The sequence below is a fragment of the Oncorhynchus gorbuscha genome, linkage group LG05 (genome assembly GCF_021184085.1).
Source record: "Oncorhynchus gorbuscha isolate QuinsamMale2020 ecotype Even-year linkage group LG05, OgorEven_v1.0, whole genome shotgun sequence".
Taxonomy (NCBI): Eukaryota; Metazoa; Chordata; class Actinopteri; order Salmoniformes; family Salmonidae; genus Oncorhynchus; species Oncorhynchus gorbuscha.
Genome location: NC_060177.1, coordinates 56,737,168 through 56,765,087, shown reverse-complemented (window position 1 = coordinate 56,765,087; position 27,920 = coordinate 56,737,168). Strand labels below are relative to the sequence as shown.

The 27,920-nt window shown below is 42.1% G+C and overlaps 1 protein-coding gene and 1 long non-coding RNA gene across 7 annotated transcripts; one reads left to right on the top strand and one right to left on the bottom strand.

Annotated features, from left to right (window-relative positions):
• Positions 1–1,174: 1,174 nt before the first annotated feature.
• On the bottom strand, positions 1,175–8,268 carry LOC124036116. 4 transcript variants are annotated; one of them, XR_006838854.1, is made up of 5 exons: positions 5,510–8,268; positions 3,989–4,257; positions 2,269–2,322; positions 1,936–2,056; positions 1,175–1,826 (listed from the first exon to the last, which is right to left on the bottom strand). It is a non-coding gene; the product is annotated as an uncharacterized LOC124036116 (long non-coding RNA). The 4 variants fall into 4 exon arrangements; XR_006838856.1 differs by having other exon boundaries at positions 1,966–2,056; positions 5,510–8,265; XR_006838853.1 differs by having other exon boundaries at positions 1,936–2,059; positions 5,510–8,261.
• Positions 7,755–27,728, top strand: LOC124036115 (long-chain-fatty-acid--CoA ligase ACSBG2-like). 3 transcript variants are annotated; one of them, XM_046350270.1, is made up of 16 exons: positions 7,756–7,958; positions 9,186–9,244; positions 11,901–11,975; positions 12,137–12,411; positions 17,098–17,369; positions 18,504–18,592; positions 19,368–19,488; positions 19,959–20,039; positions 20,364–20,513; positions 20,788–20,955; positions 21,182–21,363; positions 21,964–22,197; positions 22,425–22,642; positions 23,989–24,128; positions 24,318–24,561; positions 27,047–27,728. In XM_046350270.1, exons 3-16 carry the CDS (start codon positions 11,911–11,913, stop codon positions 27,130–27,132), a joined length of 2,325 nt encoding a protein of 774 aa, XP_046206226.1. In that variant the 5' UTR covers positions 7,756–7,958; positions 9,186–9,244; positions 11,901–11,910; the 3' UTR covers positions 27,133–27,728. The 3 variants fall into 3 exon arrangements, with proteins under 3 accessions (XP_046206227.1, XP_046206226.1, XP_046206225.1); XM_046350271.1 differs by lacking the exon at positions 9,186–9,244 and having other exon boundaries at positions 7,755–7,958; XM_046350269.1 differs by lacking the exon at positions 7,756–7,958 and having other exon boundaries at positions 9,086–9,244.
• The last annotated feature ends 192 nt before the right edge of the window (positions 27,729–27,920 follow it).

Genomic DNA, 27,920 nt, shown 5'->3' with positions numbered 1-27,920 from the left:
CAGAGGTGCCCTCCAGTCCGGAGCCTCCAGAGGCGCCCTTCAGTCCGGAGCTTCCAGTGACGCTCTCCAGTCCGGAGCCTCCAGTCCGGAGCCTCCAGAGGCGCCCTTCAGTCTGGAGCTTCCAGCGACGCTCTTCAGTCCGGAGCCTCCAGAGGCACCCTTCAGTCCGGAGCTTCCAGTGAGGCTCTCCAGTCCAGAGCCTCCAGTGTCGCCCTCCAGTCCGGAGCCTCCAGAGGGGCCCTTCAGTCTGGAGCTTCCAGCGACACTCTTCATGTTTCAAATATTTTTATTAAACACACACAAGAATGGTGTATAGGTATACATGACAGGTATACAATTCTTATCTAAACATAAAAGAGCATACAGGAACAACAAGACCCAGAGTTCTGGGTGCAGAACAAATAATACAGAACACGACATACAAAACAAGGACACGTAGAAAGAAAGAGGGAAGATGTCCCCCCTATCCCCCATCCCCTATTCCCCCCCCCCCCTCCCAACTGCTCGGGTGGTAGGGCCAGCACACGCTGCCCAAAGGTAGATTAAAATTTTACCATTGAGAGTGCGTTAATAAGTACAAATTCACAGCGCCGACTCGTCCAAGTAGGAGAGGAAAGGCTGCCAGATTTTATCAATCAGCGACACTCTTCAGTCCGGGGCCTCAAGTGTCGCCCTCCAGTCCAGAGCCTCCAGAGGCGCCCTCCAGTCCGGAGCCTCCAGCGACGCTCTCCAGTCCGGAGCTCCCAACAAGGTTTCCCACAACGAGGGTGCCCAGTCCGGGGCCCACAACGAGGGTGCCCAGTCCGGGGCCCAAAATAAGGGAGCCCAGTCCGGGGCCCGCTACGAGGGTCCCCAGTCCAGGGTCGGCGGCGAGGGTCCCCGCTCTAGAGGGTCTTACGTTCCTCACCAGAGCCGCCACCGCGGAGAAATGCCCACCCAGACCCTCACCTATAGGTTCAGGTTTTGCTGCCGGAGTCCGCACCTTTGGGGGTGGGGTACTGTCACACCCTGACCGTAGAGAGCTTTTTATGTCTCTATTATGGTTTGGTTAGGGTATGATTTGGGTGGGCATTCTATGTTCTTTTTTCTATGTTTTTGTATTTCTTTGTTTTGGCCAGGTATGGTTCTGATTCAGAATAGGTGTCTATCGTTGTCTCTGATTGGGAACAATACTTAGGTAGCTTTTTCCCACATGGTTTTTGTGGGTAGTTATTTTCTGTTTAGTGTTTTCTGCACCTGACAGGACTGTTTTGGTTTCTTTTATTTCTCTTTGTTATTTTGTTATAGTGTTCAGTTACAATAAAAAGGCATGAAAACTTACCACACTGCGCTTTGGTCCAATTCCTCTTCTTCAGACGACTCCCATTACACTTCAACAGTGTTTACCAATTCTGGCCCTGGGACATCAATGGTTACTCATTGTAACTATTCAATAGACTAGAAACATGATTTAACTAGTTAAAGGCTGATGATTTGGAACTCATATATACAGAAACAGAATTTAAATACAGCACACCACACTTCCTCTGCATCTTGTAAATACTGTAAAACCGGTTTATCTCAATATCTAATTTCCTTCATTTGCATTGATCTGATAAACACAGGATAGGTGTAGTATTTCATCAAATGAGAGACTTAATTTCAATCAGTAGAGAATGTGAAACACTTTCTTGAAAGAATGTAATTATTCAAGTGTTATAAATACATAATACATGTATTATAAATATTATAATTGTAATATTATAAATACAAGTTCAATCTGTACTTCAATGCACATCTGGTCTGCATTATAAAAACAGAGGAAGAAAGAGGATGTGTCGATAGATCTGTAAAAGACAGAAAGAGAAAGAGGTATGAACAGAGGAGCACGGAAGGCAGCATATGATTAATGAATCACAAGGCAACCCTAATATTCTCTCAGTTCATCACAATTACATAATAGTGTCTCTAGTGGTGTCTCCTAACCAGCCTTTTGCTCCCAGTCAGTCCAAAGGTTATCTTAAGAGCGGGTAAGGTGGCGATGACAAGACTGGGGGTTGGCTCAGTCAAAACATACCTGCTGACGAGAGACAGATAGAGAGATAGCACGTTAAAAACCTTGTTTTTTAAATGTATTCTGACACTGTCAGTCATCATAATTATCAGGAGGTGAAATGCAAAACTGAACTTGGATCATTAACTCCAGGACTACTACATCTCTATCTGTATTTCAATGTAAAGCATCTCTTTAATAATACTTCCTGTTGACCCGACCAAGTGACCTCTCACCTCTGATCATGCTGTGCCCTCTATGTAGCCAGTTCAGATGCGGGAGGGGTTCACCTAGAGGATTTAGGGAGAAGAGGAGAGAGGGATGAAGTGAAGGAGAGACTTATTGAGAAAAAAAGGTAGTTAAAGAGACATTGTTCAACAGGAATCTATGTGTGTGGCCTCACCTGGTGTCTACACTAAGTGGCTGCAGAGTACTTTATGTGGGAAAACATGCAGACAGATAAAGACAAACAATATAGCATAGTTATAGAAATAATGAAGGGTCTTATATGCTCCATGGTTGGCCCTCTTGCCTATTCTTTGAAGGTGGAAGGAGCCACATTTATACACCTGAGCCTGCTTACTGCACAACATAATCCATCAATCAGATTGATACATGACTGTGTAGGTGTGGGTTATAAATTGTCTAAGTGTTCTACATTTTTTCAATATGGGTGATGAAAGGGGTTCACCTAGGGGTCATGATAGGGGCTGTACCAAATGTTTGATGTATTATAATAATTAATTATGCTTATGTGGAAATTAATAGAAGGGGATGGGTTATAAGAAAAGCTGATACAAATCGTGCTGAAGGTGATACTGGCGCATTTCTGGTATCTCTTAATCCCATTGTTTATTCAATTTGTGTGGTTCTTTTCAGGACTCAAGAGGAATGGGAGTATAACCAGACTCACCCACCCTCACTAGTATTCCAGGAACCTTAGGAGTTGTTTCTCCCCTTTAGAAGGCCATCCCTGGGATCAAATGGATCCAGGGGATTTGCCTAATCTATTTAATTTCAGAGGAGAATATTATGATTAAAGCTGTGAGACTAATTAGTCTCAAAGGGGGAAATGAAAGAGGTTCACCTAGGGGTCATGATAGGGGCTGTACCAAATGTTTGATGTATTATAATAATTTATTATGCTTAAGTTGTATTAATAGAAGGGGAGGGGTCATAAGACCTCCTTACATTTGTAGGGTCCTAGACTACAGATTAACAATATATATCTATTCATTATAGAGGTTTAGTATTAGTTCACAGTTGTTTTATAGACTCTGCCTCGTATAAAGAGACCCCTCTGAGAAATGTGTGACTGAGACAGAACTCTGCAGGGGAGTGTAGGAGATAAGAGACTAGTGAGACATTCCACAATAAATCAACTTTGGGGAGTTGACATTTATTGCCTAGGCCTTAGAAACACTGGAACTATTGTATCTCTCTTGCAAGTTTATGTAGCTGTGAATGCATGGGCTTGGTCTGAAGCGTAGAAGGTAATGACGTGTACAGTGACATCACAAGGACTGGACTTCGGGTTTAATAAAATAACTTGGGACCTTTTAAATGTTGCAGAACTTACTCGGAAACATGCATTATGTTCCTGTTGTCAACTTCTGTCTGCAATTGCATTAATAAAGGTTTTTGAATGATTTAATTAAATATATTGTCAAAATGCTAATTTCACCAATGAGCCAATGAATGACAAGGAATAAGGAAACAAACCCCAACAGTGACTTAAAATAGCCTGTTTTGTTTTTGTACAGACATCACACCATTACCTAAACAGTACCCTCACCCGAGAAGCAGAAATCAAAGGGAAAGAAACTGGGAATTGAATAACTGCAGTTGACATAGCTAAGTAAATGGAAGAGCCTTTGGTTGTGCATAGTGTAGTCTATGGTGTTGCCAGGGAACAGCACCCTCTTCAAATAAGTAGGAGGTGAAAATCTCCCGCACACAGATTGCCTCTCTTCCTGCGTTGTTGGACACCATCCTTGAAACATCCTGCAGAGCAGCAGACTTCTCCTCTGGCACACGGCGACGAGCTGCAGATCCCCTCCTGGTCCTCGTGTCCATTCGTATGAAGTTATGCAGGACACAGGTCGCCTTCACACGCCTGAATTCCCCAGGAGGCAGTCCGAGATGGCCCTGGTCACCCAATCTGGCAGTGCTCTACACGGTAACTGTTGGCAATCTTTTTGAAGGGATCTCCAGTTAAAAGGTATCTGTAGGAATATGGAAGATAATGTCATTATTTGACTTTTACATCACTAGGTCATTGTGGATTACAAAAGTATAATATCCCTTATAACAAATCATGATATCATTGGATAGATAGATGCATGTGCACACACGTGTGTGTAGAGTCCCACCTGTTCTGAGCGCCACACTTTTAACGTAATCATCGAATATTGTAAGAGCTTTCATTGTCTGTTTATATGCCCCATTTATTTTGACTTGTTGTACAGGGAGAACACTGTAATAACGGCCAATGCTCTGAATTCTGTCACTGTGTAACGTCTGCTTCCAACTCCCACTCTCAAACAGTAGATTCCCTGATAGCAGCTCACTTTCCAGCCCACTTTCCAGCTCACACTCTCAAAGACATAGATCCCCTGAACACAGCTCACTCTCCAGATCCCAATTACCTGAATTCTGATCACCTGTTCATGATGAATAGTTATGATCACACACTATTTAGTTCAGTTCTTTGCACCTCATCATTGTGAGCTATTGTTTGTTTCTATTCGGAGCGCTGTTTTTCCTGTAATGTAATCCTCCCGTGCAATATCACTTTTGCCTGTCTCACTAACGACGCCTTTTGCCTATTCCCTGCCTGTACCTTAGCCTTTCGTATTTCCTGTTATCAAGCTATTGCCTGATCTCCCGGACGACGTTACTAGCCTTTTCCCTGCCTGTACTGTTGCCTTTTTGGACCCCCTGTGTATGACCTTCTGCCTGCCCCTGGACCCAGCTACCTGCCTCCTCCTGTGGTCCTTTACCAATAAACACCTGCTGCGCCCTGCGCTTGAAACCGGCTCTCTGTCTCCCATCATGCTCATCACACACTGTACGTTTCAAAAGTGCTGAACACCTAGTTATTGACTACGTCCGTCGGCGCTTTCTCATGAATGTCTTAATCGAAATTATGGATTGCCTCTTATCCGCTTGTCGTCCCCTTATGCCATAGTTTGTACATCTTAATTGTCATTAGAAAACACATTTGTCTAAGCAAGTCTGCCATATCAGCTATGTTTTTATGTGTAGTGGCTTTTCTGGCGTGCATCACAATTTTGGGGGGTTTGCCCCACCAAGACTTACATGCTAAAATCGCCACTGGTAGCATGTGACAATAGCAGGATCATATCAAGGATAGCATCACAAATGAATACATAAATACCACTTGAAGCTTGAAGATGAGTTGATCATTTGAATCAGCTGTGTCGTGCTGTGGCAAAAACAACAATGTGCACGCACCTCTTTGAGTCCCCAGGACTAAGAACCACTGCTCTTCATTGGGACCTCTTCAGTCTGCAGACAGGCTTTCACAGCTCTCTGTATCTGAGGACCAAAGAACTCACAAGAAACATCATCACTTATGACTTCATCATACTCAAATTAGACCGCACTGAATATTATGTTACTATTATCTCCGTCATCACTTCTATGGACTGAAACTACACAGTAACTGTCCTATCCACAATAGCCTACACTCTCCCTTTGAACATCACTTCTATGGACTGAAACTACAAAGTAACTGTCCTATCCACAATAGCCTACTCTCTCACTTTGACAGCTAGCTAGCTACCTACAAATGCATTTGGAGTTTTTTTTTTTACAGTGATAAATACATCAAGATACCTAGCTAATATGAAGTTAGGCAGCTGGTGATATTTAATGCATCATTTTATTTTTTACATTTTCAAAATGTATTTACTTGCTTGAATAGGTTCTCCCAGCCATATGGACGATTCAGCCATGTGGACGATTTGAAACAGGGCAACAAAGTGTGTTTGTCACCAGAGCATTTTAAAGCATATTATTATTTACCTGTGAATAAATTCCTGAAATTGAGAAAGGATTAAACTATTTACCCATTTAATAGCCAGACCTTCATACAATTTGCTATGCTGAATTATTGACGCACAATCAAACGTGCTGCTATAATGCTGCCATATGCTGCCAGCACGCCCACAACCGAGCCACTCTGGGAAATATACCGTGTGCTAGTGAACACGAGCCGTTAGACTTTTCTCAGAAAGATGTTCTCCTTTTTAAGTTCATTAACGTCCATTTCAATCTTCTTGACTGTCCCTTTTAGCTTGTTTGTTTGTTTTGTTTGTTTTGTAGGCTCGCCTACAATTATTTTATATCTTTACTGACTAGTTCAAGTATTCCCAGTTTGTCATTTATTGATTTTAACAGATTCCCGGTGGTGAAAAGCTTAAGTCGTCTGTATCCATCGAGGACTCATGTTTTCTTTTGGAGATTGGTTCTCCTTGTTTACTCTCCGTCATGTTTGGGTTTTGCTTGTTTTCGTAATATTTGTCGATACATTTCTCTAGCCATATGATTTGTTTTGTGTCGTTATCCAGATTGAATGTTATTACCCACCAGTACTTGAAGTGCTAATATTTAAAGATATTGAATACTACGTTTTTATCTTGAGGTGATCTGCACTGCTGTGTTCAGTCTGCTATCTTTGATATGTTGATTAATGTAATTGTACAGTTTTCCTGTATGTACTTTTTTAAATAAAAAAAATATTTTGAATGTTTTTTTTTTTTTAATTAAGCAATTTTGGGGGGGGGGGGAGATGTCACAAGCAGGACCCAATTTCATAGACAAGTCTGGCCTATATATAGTTGTTGCTATGTACAATTTTGATATTGTAGCCCTGTTAATATTTCTGGCATATCTCCAGACTTGCTGCGGCAATGATAAGTGAGGGCAGGTGTGGTGTGACTGGTGGTATGACTAAATGACCTTGGTGCCCAGAATAACTGGAGCACGTGGTTGAACTCTCACCTGCATTTACTCAAACACCACGTCCAGCTTCAGATTATTGCAGTTCTCACGTCATACAATCCAACACCCCTCAAGACACAACATAAGACTGATACTTTGATCTAAAATACAGAATTTAACCACTGGAAATTAAATACGGGTCAATAACAATATACATTAATCTTAGAAAACAACTTAGTTGACATTAATTTGTTACACTTATTTCAATGCAGAGGTGTTTCACACTACAACAAGTTGTTGTTGCACAATGTTTGTTCCACAGATTAAAGATCTGTGTATGTGTGTCAAAGTCTCCTCTTTTCTCATAAACTTTCAGAAGTTATCTTGCTATATCGATTAATGTTACATCCCCATGATTTAGAACTGATAAGGGCTGACACAATAGCTTGCTTTAGTCCAGTCAAAATGATCAGTGTCTTGAGCTAAAGTGATGGTTTTACTTCATATTCTTAGAATCAGAAATATGTTTCTCATGAAATGTGTCTTAAAACTGTTTAACATTCACGTAAACATTCACAGCAATGTCAACACAGGCTTAACCTAGATCCATAGGCTGTAATGTAGTCTGCTACCCCCCACACAACCTCCTTGTCAGTTTCCAGCACCTACTGCTGCAGAAGGTAACCTTTGTTCAAGTCTACCGGTGGATCGTTAACTAGCTATTTGACCCTCAGGTGTGGGGGAAATTACGTAAGAGTACATACAGACCTGAGTTGGATAGTACTGTTCCCTATACATACCTCTACAGGCTTATCAGCTGCTGTCCTGGGTGACAGTCCCACGTTGTGCACATTACATCGAGGTCCATCCAAGTTTTCCCTGCACTCTCTCCTGTCAAGGTGATGTCATATAGCACCTGCCTCTGTCTATCCCTGTCTGAACAAAGTCTCTGAACAAGGTAGGATATCTGCTCTGTCTTTATTCAATAGAAAGGTATTATAATATTACTACTCTGGAATGAATTAATACATTTGTTTATGTGTGCTTACAATTCTTTCACGATAGGCTATTTTTTCATATGCTAGACCACCACGTCAATCTACAAATCACAGACAGCTCTTGCAACATGTTCCTACAGTCCTTGCTCACATGTCAGAGTGGGGAACTAGGGTCAATTGTCTGTCTGTCTGTCTGTCTGTCTGTCTGTCTGTCTGTCTGTCTGTCTGTCTGTCTGTCTGTCTGTCTGTCTGTCTGTCTGTCTGTCTGTCTGTCTGTCTGTCTGTCTGTCTGTCTGTCTGTCTGTCTGTCTGTCTGTCTGTCTGTCTGTCTGTCCGTCCGTCCGTCCGTCCGTCCGTCTGTCCGTCTGTCCGTCTGTCTGTCTTGGTATACATTGGTCCATCTGTCTTGGTTTGCGAAATCAATTTGAAGCAGTTGGACAGTTATTGCATTATAAACCTTGGTGAATATTTAAGATTATTTATTCAGCATCTACAGCAAAACATTGACTGATACTGGGAGGTGTTAAGTTGCCTATAATTGCATGTAATTGTCTAACCATTATAACCAAGAGTAACTGTGATTTTGACTTTTAGATTGCTTTCTGGTACTGATACAGTAGCCTTCACGGTATACATCTGTAATGTTTGAATTTCAGGGGCAGAGGCATGTTCAGAGTGAAAATAATTAATGTTACATCCCCATGATTTAGAACTGATAAGGGCTGACACAATAGCTTGCTTTAGTCCAGTCAAAATGATCAGGGTCTTGAGCTAAAGTGATGGTTTTACTTCATATTCTTAGAATCAGAAATATGTTTCTCATGAAATGTGTCTTAAAACTGTTTAACATTCACGTAAACATTCACAGCAATGTCAACACAGGCTTAACCTAGATCCATAGGCTGTAATGTAGTCTGCTACCCCCACACAACCTCCTTGTCAGTTTCCAGCACCTACTGCTGCAGAAGGTAACCTTTGTTCAAGTTTACCGGTGGATCGTTAACTAGCTATTTGACCCTCAGGTGTGGGGGAAATTACGTAAGAGTACATACAGACCTGAGTTGGATAGTACTGTTCCCTATACATACCTCTACGGGCTTATCAGCTGCTGTCCTGGGTGACAGTCCCACGTTGTGCACATTACATCGAGGTCCATCCAAGTTTTCCCTGCACTCTCTCCTGTCAAGGTGATGTCATATAGCACCTGCCTCTGTCTATCCCTGTCTGAACAAAGTCTCTGAACAAGGTAGGATATCTGCTCTGTCTTTATTCAATAGAAAGGTTTTATCATATTACTACTCTGGAATGAATTAATACATTTGTTTATGTGTGCTTACAATTCTTTCACGATAGGCTATTTTTTCATATGCTAGACCACCACGTCAATCTACAAATCACAGACAGCTCTTGCAACATGTTCCTACAGTCCTTGCTCACATGTCAGAGTGGGGAACTAGGGTCAATTGTCTGTCTGTCTGTCTGTCTGTCTGTCTGTCTGTCTGTCTGTCTGTCTGTCTGTCTGTCTGTCTGTCTGTCTGTCTGTCTGTCTGTCTGTCTGTCTGTCTGTCTGTCTGTCTGTCTGTCTGTCTGTCTGTCTGTCTGTCTGTCTGTCTGTCTGTCTGTCTGTCTGTCCGTCTGTCCGTCCGTCCGTCCGTCCATCTGTCCGTCTGTCTGTCTTGGTATACATTGGTCCGTCAGTCTTGGTTTGTGAAATCAATTTGAAGCAGTTGGACAGTTATTGCATTATAAACCTTGGTGAATATTTAGGATTATTTATTCAGCATCTACAGCAAAGCATTGACTGATACTGGGAGGTGTTAAGTTGCCTATAATTGCATGTAATTGTCTAACCATTATAACCAAGAGTAACTGTGATTTTGACTTTTAGATTGCTTTCTGGTACTGATACAGTAGCCTTCACGGTATAAATCCAATGTAATGTTTGAATTTCAGGGGCAGAGGCATGTTCAGAGTGAAAAGAATTTGACCGGTAACCTATAATAGCTGCATGTATTGGTTGCCAAATCTATATATAGATATATACATGTGTTCAAAGCAAACAAACAAACATGACCTGGCCTACATCTTAGGACATACATGCAAAAAGCATGTTTGAACTAAACTTAAACAAGCAGGTTCCTCAGGTTTTATTGTTTTGCCAACAGGCTCAGGCTTATTCTTTATTGTCTTGTTAAAGCCAACACAAACAGTGCTTGCCTGGGTCACTCTAGAGCTGATGCTGCTGGAGAGATACACACATACTAAAATATATTTCAATATTTGAAATGGACAGCTCATTACTTGATGGGTTGAGTCCTTGCTCATGTAGGAACATAGATACAGAATTGTATATTTTTGTGTCAATTTGCTACTTGTTTAGAGGTAATCTGTTAAAGGACCAGTGCAGTCAAAAACTTGATTTATCTGTGTTTTATATATATTTACACGCTATGAGTTTGGAATAATACAGTGAAATTGTGAAATTGATGATATGCCCTTTTAGTGTTTGTTTGGTGGGATGGAGTGTTGACCTGCCTGCCCTGGTGACATCACCAGGCAATACATAGACCAATAAGAAAGAGTTCCAATCATCTCTGCTAATAACAGCTAGTTTTTAGTTTTCCCCTCCCACTTAGACCACTCACAGACAGCCCTATCAAATTTCTTGCTTGGGAAATTGCTCTTGCTAAGAAGCTATTTTTGTTCATTTTGTTTTACCATTTCTAATTTAAAACAATCACGTTAAGGTGCTTAATTGTTACCCAGAAATGATTTGATATTGAGATAAAAACGCGTGCATTGATCCTTTAAGAGCGCATAGAGATTCTATCCAATTTATCTTATTTCAGTTCATTGTTTTTTTTTCTCGCAGAAACGTCAGTAAGCACTCATGTTTGCAGCATTCTGTGCAAAAGTTCAGTGTTTACTTTGCCACATAACTTAGGCAATTGTTTTGCAATTATGATTAACTTTTGCCGAGAGACATTTTGACCATAGTTATCTGATCTATCTGGACGGATATTCTGTTCTTTTCTTGTTGAAGTGGTGAAACAAAACAATGTCCTCATGAACCAGAGAAAAATGCTATGTCACTGTTATGAGCTCTGTCTCAATATTGTAACTATTTGTTTGGAATTTGAAGAGACCGTATCCATTTTTCTCTCTCCATACATGTTCAGCAGCTTCTTGGCAATATGGTATACTCAAGCCATGTCATCATTATGACTGGCATAGCTAAACTAGAGCAGTTATGTGTGAAAAGTGTCTTCAATTTCAAGATAAAACACAAGATGGCATAATTTCATTGACATTTTTCATCTTAGGCTGATTGACATCATGTCGGAGATAATGATGAGGTATCATGGTCAAGTAACCCAACATGTTACTCTATGTGCACTACATGCTTTGGGCCTATGTTGTATTTGAGACATGTTCAAAACCAACACATTTACTATGTGTGCCTGTGGAGATAACTACTGTACAGGACCTTGACTGAGATCTGCCTTTGAAGACAAGACAAAAAAAGGGTGTTTCGGCAGAAATACCCGCTCTTTCTCAGTCACTTTCTAATTTAAGAATCAACCGTCTTGGTGTAACCTGCTATATTTAAGTGAAAGGTCGGAAAAAGCTCTTCAAATGGTTACAGGTTTTTTGGTACAAACCCTTTAATTTCGCCATTTGTTATCAATTGAACTAAGCAGCTATTGACACACCACCCCTGACGCTGTCATGTTGCAATACCCACTCATATAAAGATCCAGAAGGTTACACTTCGTCTCTTCAATCAGTAGAATATCAGGAGCCTTTGCACAAATGTTATTCATTTGATATGTAAAGCTTGTTCATCATGATCTAGTGGTTTCTGCACGTCCAATGTAGATCATTTACGTCTTTTATTTAAGCAATTACAAGATGTCTGAACAAGAGGATTCCATTGTCCTCAATGGGGTTCCTGTCGTAGAGAAGAGTTCTGAGAGGTAGGTGGACTTATAGTAATCTTCTATGCTGGAGAACAAATTCTGTCAGGACAGTTGAAGTACCAGTTTATAGTTGCTAAATATTCACCAAATAATGGTACAGTATTTTATGACTGAGTGTTTCTTTAAAGCATATTTTATTTTCGTGTGCTTCATTCTAGTTGTGTGAGTGACATTCCTCTTGGCGAAACCGAACAGTTACCACCAGTCTTCAAACTCCAACAGAACAGAAACCATTCCAGTCCCCTTGTCAATGGAGGAGTAGTAGACCATCCACAGCCAAACTCTGAGTCCGAGTCAGATGGAGAGGGCAAAGACAGCCAGGAGACAGCTGCTGTAGAACCTGCAATGATAACCCCAGCAAGCATACCTGAAGCACCAACCAAACCACCCAGATCACCAGGACCAGAGGGACCTCAATGGGATCCTCTCTCAGGTAATAGCAGTTTATGGTGATCATAGGTAGAGCTAAGATGTTTTTTTAAAGGATATGTACTCAACTTCATTAACTGAAGCAGATCAGATGTTTATCACCTATAAGAGAAACATGATTGTGTTTTGTAGTTAATAATACAGCAGTTATAAAGAAACGTGTGGAACAGGTTGACAGAAATGTGCCTAAAAGCATAATTAGTTCAAGGTTACAGTTATTCTGAACTTCTAGGAAATGTGTTATTTCTTGAGGAAGAAAATGATTTACCTGTCCCCCATTGCATGATTTTGATCAATCAACCTTTTCTATTTAATCAGAGCCAGTTTCACCACTCAAAACTGATTGGTGGGTAGGCAGGGACATTCCATAGCTTCCTCTATTCTCTGAATCAATATGATACAGGCAGCCCAGCTCTAGTTAAGAGGGTTCAAATGGTTATGCTTCACACTGAGACATCGAAGAAGGGTGGGATAGAGATAGTCCAGTCTGATTCTCAGAAATAGACACACACCCTGACTTATTTTTAATTTAACCCTTATTTTACAAAGTAAGTTCACTGAGAACACATTCTCATTCTGTACCTGCCTGCGGTCCACTGGGGACAGGGCAGGGGAATACTAGTCGTTGAGATTACTTCATAAACTACCACTGATGGCAGGAAACTGCTGCCCCTGCTGTCCGCATACTACAAGTGGTCAGATGACATGGATGCTACGCTACAGGACTGTTATACTAGCACAGACTGGAAAATGTTCTGGGATATATCCAATGGCATTGAGTAATATACCACCTTAGTCATTGGCTTAATCAATAAGTGCATCGACGACGTCGACCCCACAGTGACCGTATGTACATATCCCAACCAGAAGACATGGATTACAGGCAACATCCACGAGCTAAAGGCTAGAGCTGCCGCTTTCAAGGAGTGGGACACTAATCCGGACGCCTATAAGAAATCCCGCAATGCCCTCAGACGATCCATCAAACAAGCGAAGAGTCAATATAGGATTGAGGTTGAATCCTACTACACCGGCTCTGACGCTCATAAGATATGTCAGGGCTTGAAAACTATTACGGACTACAAAGGGAAACCCAGACGCGAGCTGCCCAGTGACGTGAGCCTACCAGACGAGCTAAATGCCTTTTATGCTTTCTTCGAGGCAAGCAACACTGAAGCATGCACGAGAGCACCAGCTGTTCTGGATGACTGTGTGATAACACTCTCGGTAGCCAATGTGAGCAAGACCGTTAAACAGGTCAACATTCACAAAGCCGCTGGGCCAGATGGATTACCAGGACTAGCACTCAAAACATGCGCGGACCAACTGACTGGTGTCTTCACTGACATGTTCAACCTTTCCCTGACCGAGTCTGTAATACCTACATGTTTCAAACAAACCACCATTGTCCCTGTGCCCAAGGAAGCAAAGGTAACCTGCCTAAATATTACTGCCCCGTGGCACTATGTGAGAATGCTATTCATTGACTACAGCTCAGCGTTCCAACACCATAGTGCCCACGAAGCTCATCACTAAGCTAAGGACCCTGGGACTAAACACCTCCCTCTGCAACTGGATCCTGGACTTCCTGATGGGCCATTCCCAGGTGGTAAGGGTAGGAAACAACACATCTGTCACGCTGATCCTCAACACGGGAGCCCCTCAGGGGTGTGTACTTAGTCCCCTCCTGTACTCCCTGTTCACCCACGACTGTGTGGCCAAACAATACTCCAACACCATCATTAAGTTCGCTGATGACACAACAGTGGTAGGCCTGATCACCGGCAATGATGAGACAGCCTATAGGGAGGAGGTCAGAGAACTGGCAGTGTGGTGCCAGGACCACAACTTCTCCCTCAATGTGACAAAGGAGCTGATCGTGGACTACAGGAAAAGGCGGGCCAAACAGGCCCTTATTAACATCAACGGGGCTGTAGTGGAGTGGGCCGAGAGTTTCAAGTTCCTTGGTGACAACATTACGAAAGATAATTTATGGTTTGAACACACCAAGACAGTTGTGAAGAGTGCACGACAAAACCTGTTCCCCCTCAGGAGAGTGAAAAGATTTGGCATGGGTCCCCAGATCCTCAAAAAGATCTACAGCTGCACCATCGAGAGCATCTTGACCGATTGCATCACAGCTTGATATGGCACTCCTCGGCATCTGACCCTAAGGCACTACAGAAGGGACTAAGCTTCCTGCAGTCCAGTACCTACAGTGGGGAGAACAAGTATTTGATACAGAGGTCTGTAATTTCTTATCACTGCGTTCATCCACCTCTGGCCTGCTCGCCTCCCTACCACTGAGGAAGTACAGTTCCCGCTCAGCCCAGTCAAAACTGTTCGCTGCTCTGGCCCCCCAATGGTGGAACAAACTCCCTCACGACGCCAGGACAGCGGAGTCAATCACCACCTTCCGGAGACACCTGAAACCCCACCTCTTTAAGGAATACCTAGGATAGGATAAGTAATCCTTCTCACCGCCCCCCCCTTTAAGGTTTAGATGCACTATTGTAAAGTGACTGTTCCACTGGATGCCATAAGGTGAATGCACCAATTTGTAAGTCGCTCTGGATAAGAGCGTCTGCTAAATGACCTAAATGTAATGTAAATGTACACATCAATTGTGAGAGATGGAATCTAAAACAAAAATCCAGAAAATCACATTGTATGATTTTTAAGTAATTAATTAGCATTTTATTGCATAACATAAGTATTTGATCACCTACCAACCAGTTAGAATTCCGGCTCTCACAGACCTGCTAGTTTTTCTTTAAGAAGCCCTCCTGTTCTCTACTCATTACCTGTATTAACTGCACCTGTTTGAACTCGTTACTTGTATAAAAGACACCTGTCCACACACTCAATCAAACAGACTCCAACCTCTCCACAATGGCCAAGACCAGAGAGCTGTGTATGGACATCAGGGCTAAAATTGTAGACCTGCACAAGGCTGGGATGGGCTACAGGACAATAGGCAAGCAGCTTGGTGAGAAAGCAACAACTGTTGGCGCAATTATTAGAAAATAGAAGAAGTTCAAGATGACGGTCAATCACCCTCGGTCTGGGGCTCCATGCAAGATCTCACCTCGTGGGGCATCAATGATCATGAGGAAGGTGAGGGATCAGTCCAGAACTACACGGCAGGACCTGGTCAATGACCTGAAGAGAACTGGGACCACAGTCTCAAAGAAACCATTAGTAACACATTACGCTGTCATGGATTAAAATCCTGCAGCGCACGCAAGGTCCCCCTGCTCAAGCCAGCGCATGTCCAGGCCCGTCTGAAGTTTGCCAATAACCATCTGGATGATCCAGAGGAGGAATGGGAGAAGGTCATGTGGTCTGATGAGACAAAAATAGAGATTTTTGGTCTAAACTCCACTCGCCGTGTTTGGAGGAAGAAGAAGGATGAAGACAACCCCAAGAACACCAACCCAACCGTGAAGCATGGAGGTGGAAATATCATTCTTTGGGGATGATCTTCTGCAAAGGGGACAGGACGACTGCACCGTATTGAGGGGAGGATGGATGGGGCCATGTATCGCGAGATCTTGGCCAACAACCTCCTTCCCTCAGTAAGAGCATTGAAGATGGGTCGTGGCTGGGTCTTCCAGCATGACAACGACCCGAAACACACAGCCAGGGCAACTAAGGAGTGGCTCCATAAGAAGCATCTCAAGGTCCTGTAGTGGCCTAGCCAGTCTCCAGACCTGAACCCAATAGAAAATCTTTGGAGGGAGCTGAAAGTCCGTATTGCCCAGCGACAGCCCCGAAACCTGAAGGATCTGGAGAAGGTCTGTATGGAGGAGTGGGCCAAAATCCCTGCTGCAGTGTGTGCAAACCTGGTCAAGAACTACAGGGAACGTATGATCTCTGTAATTGCAAACAAAGGTTTCTGTACCAAATATTAAGTTCTGCTTTTCTGATGTATCAAATACTTATGTCATGTAATAAAATGCAAATTAATTACTTAAAAACCATGTGATTGTCTGGATTTTGTTTTAGATTCCGTCTCTCACAGTTGAAGTGTACCTATGATAAAAAATGACAGACCTCTACATGCTTTGTAAGTAGGAAAATCTGCAAAATCGGCAGTGTATCAAATACTTGTTCTCCCCACTGTATATAATAGGCGGTGTCAGAGGAAAGCCCATAAAATTGTCAGAGACTCCAGTCACCCAAGTCATAGACTGATTTCTCTGCTACCGCACGGCAAGTGGAGCGCCAAGTCTACTGGAGCGCCAGGTCTAGGACCAAAAGGCTCCTTTACAGCTTCTACCCCCAAGCCATAAGACTGCTGAACAATTAATCAAATGGCCACCGGACTATTACATTGACAACCCCCCCCCCCCCTCCTCCATTTGTTTTGTACACTGCTGCTACTCGCTGTTTGTCTATGCATAGTCACTTCACCCCTACCTACATGTACAAATGACCTCTAACCTGTACCCCTGCACACTGACTCGGTACCGGTACCCCTTGTATATAGCCTCGTTATTGTTATGTTATTGTGTTACTTTTTATTATTTTTACTTTAGTTTATTTGGTAAATATTTTCTTAACTCTTCTTGAACTGTACTGTTGGTTAAGGGCTTGTATGTAAGTAAGCATTTCACACTAAGGTCTGCACTTGTTGTATTCGACGCATGTGACAAATTACGTTTGATTTGATTTGATTTCACTACAGGTGCCTCGGTGCCCTTGAAGCTGTCAGATGTGTCTCTGGCCCCAGCGGAGCAGCTCTGGTGCTCCTTTAGGGATCAGGCGGTCAAGCTGAGGATGACTGAGACAGGGCTGGGCTGCAAGGCCCCCATGACCGTCCACCAGATGTTCCTGGAGACGGTGGAGAACTACGGAGACCTGCCTGCACTGGCATCTAAGAAAGAGGGGCAGTGGGTCACCCTGACCTGGAGGGAGTATCTCCAGCAGTGCCGACTGGCGGCCAAGAGCTTCCTCAAGGTCTGTTTATTGGTGTAGTTGTTGTGTCGGTGTCTGTGCTCTTTAGTTGCTCTCTGTTCTATGCTTGCGTGGAATTTAATGGAAAATAATCTTTCAAAGTTCTATGTTATGATGTACTTTTACCTGGATGTATTCTGCATTTATTAGTGTCTGTATCTATATAGAGGCGTATGAGTATTTTTGAACTTTGCCAGTGAATTCTAATGAAGATCTGTTAACATCACTGAAAACTGGCAAATTTGAGCCAGATTTGGCCAGCGGGTGGTTTTATTTGGCCCCCCAAATTTTCTAAGCTAAAAAATATATATGTAGATTAGTATTATATGTCTTTTTTCATTGGTGGAAATAAGCCCTAAGTGAAATTAACTAAAGAAATCTCCCACAGATAATAGAGAGATGCGTGATCGTATACAAATGTAAGCAATGTTTGAAATTATTATGTTTTAGTCAAACATATCTTTTTGGGCTTCTTGCAGTCAATCTGAGGTCTACAAATTATTTGTAATTTTAAATTTGTTAAATTTGACATTTGAGTCATTTAGTAGACACTCTTATCCAGAGCCACCTACATTAGTGAGTGCATACATTTTCATACTTTTCATTATCAACTGGGTGGTTTCAGCTCTGAAAGCTAATTGGCTGACAGCCGTGGTATTTCACGGGTGTTACAAAATATGTATTTTTACTGCTCTAATTACGTTGGTAACCAGTTTATGATAGCCATAAGGCACTTCAGGGGGTTGTTTTATATGTCCAATATACCACGGCTGAGGGCCTTATTGCTTAATTTAAAAATTGTCTCAAGGCTGAATCTAGTTGATGATCCCTGGGCTATGGACTATTTAGAATTTTACCTCCAGTGAAAGGGGATGATGAATGTTGACACAGCAGAAATAATTTCCTTTTTTTCTCATTGCCATGTCTGTCTCCTTGTAAGAATGATGCTGGTGAAAACCAACACTTGGGTGTGTTAGATTCAATGCTTAAGTTACGTCTCCAGTGTCAAGGAGAGGCTATAAACTGGAGTACTTTTCAAAGCATCACGTAGGTCAACAGTAAATGAGGCAGTGTGCCGCATTCTTATTGATTCTAAATGTTTCTTTCGGACTCTTTCTCTTCTTCTCTCTACTGTAGTTGGGGCTGGAGCGTTACCATGGTGTCGGTATTCTGGGCTTTAACTCTCCAGAGTGGTTCATCTCAGACATTGGCTGCATCCTGGCTGGGTAATAATAGCAACATTTGACTTCTGCTTTTAACCCCCTCTGAAAGACACACATACTGTACATACACAGGTTTTTGGAGAGATGCGGGGGGGGGGGGGGGCTGCCACACTGGGTGCCTGGGGAGATGTTGTTGTGGGGGGTTAAGTGCCTTGCTCAAGAAAACAACGACAGGCCAAATATTTTCCCGTCAGACCCGGAATTCGAACTGGCAAACCTCCGGTTACTGGCTCACCTCTCTAACCAGTAGACTACCTGCCGCCCCTATTATTATACATCTAGCATGCACTATCTTACCATGCACTATTTTACCATGCACTATTTTACCATGCACTATTTTACCATGCACTATTTTACCATGCACTATCTTATCATTCACTATCTTACCATGCACTATCTTACCATGCACTATCTTACCATGCACTATCTTACCATGCACTATCTTACCATGCACTATTTTACCATGCACTATCTTACCATGCACTATCTTACCATGCACTATATTACCATGCACTATCTTACCATGCACTATCTTACCATGCACTATCTTACCATGCACTATCTTACCATGCACTATCTTACCATGCACTATATTACCATGCACTATTTTACCATGCACTATCTTACCATGCACAATAATACCATGCACTACCCTGCACTATTGTTCATACTGTAAATGCTGTGTGACTTGGACAACCAGCTGCTTCAGCAGTCTAAACCGCCTTCACAGTCTAAACCGCCTCAATAAGAAAGTTGTTTGATGTGTGTTGTGTGCCAGGGGTTTTGCTGCAGGCATCTACACCACCAACTCCCCCGAGGCATGTCAGTATGTAGCAGACAACTGTGAGGCCAATGTCCTTGTGGTGGAGAACCACAAACAGCTCCTCAAAATCCTCCAGGTGAGACCCCATAACACATACTGAACTATACGGTCCCCTGGTCGTGTCTGCCAATAAAATAAAATAAAGAAATGTACACATACATGTACAGGCATGTACATTCGGTCAGTTGAATACATTTGACACATTAACATCACAATAAATTACACAGTAGACATAAGGAAAACATGAATACACTTTGGTTTTATTTATCCATGTCAAGTAATATACAGTAGGTGTGCAATAGATTTTTAAAAACGGGTGAGACAAATGCGTAAATTATTTTGTATACAATAATATATGGAGAAAACTGAAAAATACCAATAGCCATGAAACCTATGCACAGAATTATGCAAATAATATACACATTAAAAAAAAGAATTCATCCATTACTGTGCTGTTTTATTTGTAAGTAGATCAAGTGAAAATGTTTTTTGTTTTTGTGCCAAAATGATTAATTCTAAAATTCCTACTTTGTCCATACCTTTCAGGTTAAGGACAAGCTTCCACACTTGAAAGCTATCGTTCAGTACAAAGATGAACTGCAACAGAAGCTGCCAAACTTGTACACTGTAAGTTTGCATCAAAATAATATCTATAAACAAGATCAAGTTTAGCCAGCTGGAAAAAAAACATGATTTATTTGCCTAATAGATAGAAATGTTAGTAGCACACATTATTTCCTAGAATATTTCCTTTCCTACACTGTAACTGTGAGACTGTTAATCCATTCACATTACTGAGCAAACAGCTTTGTTAACACAGCCACCATAGTTGCTGGAACCCTTCTGAAAAGGATCATGTGAATAGAAAATATCTAAGCCAGCACAGTACGATTCGTATTGGCTCTATAATGTGAATCAGGTGTTACCGACTCAACCTCTGTCCTCCTACAGTGGGCTGAGTTTATGAAGCTGGGTGAGGATGTGTCTGATGAACGGCTAGATGCTGTGGTGGACAGTCAGAGGGCTAACCAGTGTTGTACACTCATCTACACCTCTGGAACCACAGGCAACCCCAAAGGGGTCATGCTGAGTCATGACAATGTGAGTATTCCTATTGAGGAAAAAGCTCTATATTTACATGTACATTTACTGTACTGCAGTAACCAGCTGGCCTTCCCTTCATCCTCACAGAATGTGGTGGCTCCCTCAGTCACATTACAGTAGTACTATATGGTTGAGATAGCTCTGTGGCCACTGTGCTCTGGATACAGTATGTGAAAAAGTCACAATTTTGTCCATGTATTGTTCACGGTAAGGACAAACAAAAAAGTAGCGCATAGTTTTTCCTCTAAGTGGTGACCGACTCTCTCCTCAGATCACCTGGACTTCAAATGCGGTGGGCACCATGCCAGATCTGAAACATGGTGAGGAGGTGGTGGTGAGCTACCTGCCCCTGAGCCATGTAGCTGCCCAGGTCAACGACATGTGGCTCGCCATGAGATTCGCAGCGGTGACGTATTTCGCAGAACCAGACGCCCTGAAGGTCAGAATCCATAACTATTATACTACAGAAATTGATGATGTGCATTACTTTCCATTCAAAATGCTATTTACATTGGGAACAATTGATTGAATTGTGGTAGTTTGGTTTTGACTTGGTTGGGAAGGGTGGGACTGGAGTAACTTGGACTGGAGTAACTTGGACTGGAGTAACTTGGACTGGAGTAACTTGAAATGACTTGATAACCAGCAACTTTATGATTTCATAGGGCTCTTTGGGGACTACTCTGAAAGAGGTGCGCCCCACCAGTTTCCTGGGAGTTCCCCGTGTGTGGGAGAAGATGCAGGAGAAGATGAAAGCCATTGGTGCCAAGTCCTCTGGTATGAGGAAAAGAGTGGCAGACTGGGCTAAATCCATCGGATTGCAAGCCAGCTACAGTGCCATGAATGGGTAAGAATTTAGCTCAGGTTCTTGTTGTTCAATTAAACCCGTACTGCAGAAATAATGCAGATTTTCAGTGCATCAAATTTCACCCATAGACATGATCTTATCAATAACAATTTAAAAAACATGCCCAAATAGCATTTTTTGTATTCTAAACTAGATTAAATTCCAGCCAAGTTTGGCGACTAGTAAATCTTTTTTAATCCTCCCGCTTTGGGCTGGATATGTCAATTTGTTTTGTTCATACATGCATAATCTATGGGCAGAATTACTGTCTTACCTCAATTAGCCAGCAAACCCCTAGTTTGTTCACTGGAAGCTTTGCAGCGCCATTTTCCCTACATTTTCCACCATGTGGGCCAGGCCCCTAGCAATTTGAGTTTCAGCCAATCAGCCCCTCACCATTTGAGAGACAGCTAGCAAGATGCACACACAGCAAAACAAGAGACGGCGAGCAATGACGCGGTGCACAATGTTCGGGGACCGCTTTTGGCTCGTGAGTGCCACTATCAGAACTACTGCTAAAAAGTATACAAAGGTAACAGAGAATCTCTTTAATCTTTTACACCATGTGTGGCATTCCTCCTTGTTTGTTGTGGATTCCAGTGAGAACCTGTTGCCCTGGGGCTACATGCTGGCAAACAACCTGGTTTTTAAGAAGGTTCACTGGGCCATGGGCCTGGACCGCTGCAGGAACTGCTTAACAGGGGCCGCACCCATCACCAGGGAGACCCTGGAGTATTTCATGAGCCTTCGCCTCCCCTTGTATGAGCTGTATGGGATGAGTGAAAGCACCGGCCCTCACACCATCTCCTGGGAGAATAACTTCAAGATCATGAGGTCAGCAACTGGAAAACTAGGATGTCCACTGACAATTTTTAATGACTGTTTACATTCATTAATTTGTCATTGACAAAGCTAGCATTGTGATAGCAAAACATGAATTGATACCGATAAGCCATCAGATATAAAAGTGACATTTAATACATTCTTGCTTTGCGGTCTCACCGTAGAAAGAGTTGACAGCAAACTGTCAACAACAAAGAATATCTTGATGTTGTCCTCAGCTGTGGAAAGGTGGTGAGTGGCTGCCAGACAAAGTTGGACAAGCCAGACCAGGATGGGAATGGTGAGATCTGTTTCTGGGGGCGTCATGTGTTCATGGGCTACCTGAACGAGCCAGAAAAGACTGAGGAGGCCTTGGACCAGGAGGGCTGGCTGCACTCTGGAGACCTGGGCAAGCACGACAAGGACAACTTCCTGTTCATCACAGGGAGGATAAAGGGTATAGTACTTAGACTAGTGATGCTAGGCGGGCAGGTGCTGCCCGCACCTGCCTGCCTAGAATCACTACTCTGGACGGTTCTGACTTAGAATATGTGGACAACAATAAATACATGGCTAAACTGTAAACTCTTCTTACAGATTCATATTAAGCATCTCCAATCCAAAATTAAATCTAGAATCGGCTTCCTATTTCGCAACAAAGCCTCCTTCACTCATGCTGCCAAACATACCCTTGTAAAACTGACTATTCTGCCGATCCTTGACTTCGGCGATGTAATTTACAAAATAGCCTCCAACACTCTACTCAGCAAATTGGATGCAGTCTATCACAGTGCCATCCGTTTTGTCACCAAAGCCTCATATACTATCCACCATTGCGAACAGCATGCTCTCGTTGGCTGGTCCTCGATACATACTCGTTGTCTAACCCACTGGCTCCTGGTCATCTATAAGTCTTTGCTAGGTAAAGCTCCGCTTTATCTCAGCTCCCTGGTCACCATAGCAACACCCACCCGTAGCACGCGCTCCAGCAGGTATATTTCACTGGTCATCCCCAAAGTCAACACCTTTGGCCACCTTTCCTTCCAGTTCTCTGCTGCCAATGACTGGAACAAATTGCAAAAATTACTGAAGTTGGAGACTTATATCTCCCTCACTAACTTTAAGCATCAGCTGTCATAGCAGCTTACCAATCGCTGCAGCTGTACACAGCCCATCTGTAAATAACCCATCCAACCAATTATCTACCTCATCCTCATATTTACTTATTTTTATGCTCTTTTGCACACCAGTATTTCTACTTGCACATCCTCATCTGCGCATCTATCACTCCAGTGTTAATTGATACATTGTAATTACTTTGCTACTATGTCCTATTTATTGCCTTACCTCATTACTTCCTTTGCAGACACTGTTTACAGATTTTCTATTGTGTTATTGACTGTACGTTTGTTTATCCCATATGTAACTCTGCGTTGTTGTTTTTGTCGCACTGCTTTGCTTTATCTTGGCCAGGTCGCAGTTGTAAATGAGAACTTGTTCTCAACTGGCCTACCTGGTTAAATAAAGGTGAAATAAAAAAGAAATAAAAAAATAGTTTATTTTCTAGATGTACTGTATATAGCCATTACACAACATGCCTTCCAGTGTTCTGTTTTGATGTGAGTAAGATGCTGTTTCCTCAAGACACTGATCTAAGGTCGATTTTGTGTACCTTCCCCTGATCCTAAGTCTGTGCCTAAGGGTAACTCCTACCTTGAGCCTGGATATACAAGATAATCATTGAACATCATGTAGATCTATGATCTAAATATCTAGCTAAGTATGACATATCTTGTCCTGCAGAGCTGATCATAACAGCAGGAGGAGAGAATATTCCACCTGTGCCCATTGAGGATGCAGTGAAAGCAGAGACCGCCATCATCAGCAACGCCATGTTGCTCGGAGACAAGCTCAAATTCCTCTCTATGTTGCTCACACTCAAAGTAAGGCCTCAAACATTAGATGTGGACTGTATTGCCAACTCATGTTCATTGGCATACTTTAGAATTATTGCTTTAGAATTATTAAGCAATTCAAATAGAATTACACCGCACAAACAGATCTGGAACCAGGCTCTGTTCAGAAAGACTCCTGGATCACTCCTAACCTTTGACCCCATTCTCCTTCTGTAGTGTGTAGTCGACGACAACGGCGATCCAACGGACGAGTTGACCCCAGAGGCCTTGGCTTTCTGCCAGCAGCGTGGCGTCATGGCAACCAAGGCCTCTGAGATTATAGCCAGTGAGGAGCCAGCTATTTACAAGGCCATCCAGGAGGGCATAGAGCGAGTAAATGCTAAGGCCAACTCCAATGCCCAGAGGGTCCAGAAGTGGGTCATTTTGGACAGAGACTTCTCCATATCCGGGGGAGAACTGGGTGAGTCAGTCAGTGTGAGAAATATATACAGTACCAGTCAAAAGTTTGGACACACCCACTCATTCAAGGATTTGTATCTTTTGGGGCTATTTTCTACATTATAGAATAATAGTGAAGACATCAAAACTATGAAATCACACATATGGAATCATGTAGTAACCAAAAACGTGTTAAACAAATCACTTTATATTTTAGAATCATCAAAGTAACCACCCTTTGCCTTGATGACAGCTTTGCACACTCTTGGCATTCTCTCAACTAGCTTCATGAAGAATGCTTTTCCAACAGTCTTGAAGGAGTTCCCACATATGCTGAGCACTTGTTGTCTGTTTTTTCTTCACTCTGCGGTAAACTCATCTCAATTGGATTGAGGTTGGGTGATTGTGGAGGCCAGGTCATCTGATGCAGCATTCCATGACTCTCCTTATTGGTCAAATAGCCCTTACACAGCCTGGAGGTGTGTTTTGGCTCACTGTCCTGTTGAAAAACTAATAATAGTCCCGCTAAGCGCAAACAAGCTGGGATGGCGTATCGCTGCAGAATGATGTGGTAGCCATGCTGGTTAAGTGTGCCTTGAATTCTAAATAAGTCACTGACAGTGTCACCAGCAAAGCACCATCACACCTCCCTATCCATGCTTCACGGTGGGAACCACACATGCAGAGATCATCCCTTCAACTATTCTGCGTCTCACAAAAACACTGCGGTTGGAAGTACTTTTGTACTCATCAGACCAAAGGACTGATTACCACCGGTATGATGTCCATTGCTCATGTTTCTTGGCCCAAGCAAGTATCCTCTTCTTATTGGTGTCCTTTAGTTGTGGTTTCTTTGCAGCAATTCAACCATCGGGCTCCCGAGTGACGCTGTAAGGAAGTCTGGGTGTAGCTGGTATAAACGTATTTTATACGTTTATACCAGAACCCACAATAACGGACCTTCCTACATAGAAACAATCACAAACATGGGGGAACAGAGGGTTAAATAATGAACAGGTAATTGGGAGATTGAAACCAGGTGTGTAAGTCAAAGACAAAACAAATTGAAAATGAAAAGTGGATCGGCGATGGCTAGAAGGCCGGTGACGTCAACCGCCAAACGCCACCCGAATATGGAGAGGGACCGACTTCGGCGGAAGTCGTGACAGGCGCAGTGGTCGAAGGCACTGCATCTCAGTGCTAGAGGCATCACTACAGACCCTGGTTTTATTCCAGGCTGTATTACATCAGGCCGTCATTGGGAGTCCCATAGGCTTAGCATCGTCCTGGCTAGGGTTTGGCCTGGGTAGGCCATCATTGTAAATACGAATTTGCTCTTAACTGACTTGCCTAGTTAAATGAAGGTTAATTAAATAAAGGTCTGATTCAAACAGTCTCCTCTGAACAGTTGATGTTGAGATGTGTCTCTTACTTGAACTCTGAAGCATTTATTTGGGCCACAATCTGAGGTGCAGTTAACTCTAATGAACTTATCCTCAGCAGCAGAGGTAACTCTGGGTCTTCCTTTCATGTGGCAGTCCTTATGAGAGCCAGTTTCATCATAGCACTTGACTGTTTTTGCGATTGCACTTGAAGAAACTTTCAAAGTTCTTGAAATTTTCCAGATTGACTGACCTTCATGTCTTCAAGTAATGATGGACTGTCATTTCCCCTTGCTTATTTGAGCTGTTCTTACCATAATATGGACTTGGTCTTTTACCAAATAGGGCTACTCTGTAAATCACCCTTACCTTGTCACAACACAACTGATTGGCTCAAACGCATGAAGATGAACTTTTAACAAGGCTACTTGTTAATTGAAATGCATTCCAGGTGGCTACCTCATGAAGCTGGTTGAGAGAATGCCAAGAGTGTGCAAAGCTGTAATCAAGGCAAAGGGTGGCTATTTTGAAGTATTTCAAATATAAAATATATTTTGATTTGTCTAAGACGTTTTTGGTTACTACATGATTCCATATGTTTTATTTCATAGTGTTGATGTCTTCACTATTAATCAACAATGTAGAACATAGTAAAAATAAAGAGAAACCCTTGAATGAGTAGGTGTGTCCAAACATTTGATAGTACTATATATTAAACTAACTTAGATTGTTAAACTAAAGCTAGTCTTGTGATGTTACTGTATGTAATTTTCAATAGATAATGAGCTTTTTCAGAATTTGACACACTTTTACAAAGAACGTCGAGATTGAAGTAAATGTTTTGCCAGTAATGTTTATCACGCACAATATCTGAAGTTAATCACATACGGTATCTGAAATGAATGTTTTGCCAGTAATGTTCATCACGTACAGTATCTGACGAGGCAGCCATGTGACTGTTTCAAACTAAACAACATTCATCTGGATACCATTACATGATATAATCTTTCTTCCAAGCTGTTGAGTACATCAAATGTGATTGGAGCACAGGAAAGAGAGGACACTTATTTTGAGAGCACAGTGAGTCTGGTTCAATATCCTTTCTTTCTTCAATATTCTCTCCAGGACCTACCATGAAGCTAAAGAGGGGGGTTGTTGTCAAAATGTTCCAGGAGAAAATCAATGCTATTTATGGAATGACACAAGAGTAACAGAGGCACTCAAACAGGACTGGAGAACATTGGACTGTTGTAGTTATTGACCTATCAAATATATCTGCTCTATGTCAATATTTAAGCTGTTTTTATGCACATAAGATTACACAGCAACGATATTAGCACTTTTTTGTAAATAAACCATATAATCATCAATGCCAAATCTAGTGTCCACAACTGTGCAAGCAGTTTGTGCTTCTGGTAGAAAAAAATAACAATAACTGTAATTGCAACCGTAGCAATACTTTCAAAGTCGTATCACTGTCATAGACTTTTATTTTATTATTTGTAAAATATATGTTTGCAAAAAAACACTTATTTTCTCTCAACATGTTCAAGGAGAATCTAAGGACATACCAAGGACAATCATTTAGCACTGCAACATAGTACACATCACTTTAAGTGAAGGACAACGATACGGAAACATATTCTTTTATCATTAATGTTATGTTTTTGATTCCATAAAAATACTATGAATCACAACAATTGTTTGGAATTTTACCCAATGCTTTTCTGTGTACATGAAGAAATATTGAAATGTAAATGTTTATGTGTTAAATGAACTTGATCAATAAAATCAGAAACGATTTCAAGCCAACAAGCTCTTCTGGACAAAAAAAGTAAAGTTGGTAGTATCTCACACACACCTTACTTGCTGCTGTCCAATTTAGTGTCTGTTTTTTCACTGGAGCAGCAATTAAAAATCTCCTCATCAGAGAACGGTGCCAGTGATGTGATAGCTATGACTTGATAGAAACCATTTGTGAAGAGGCTTTATGCTAGCT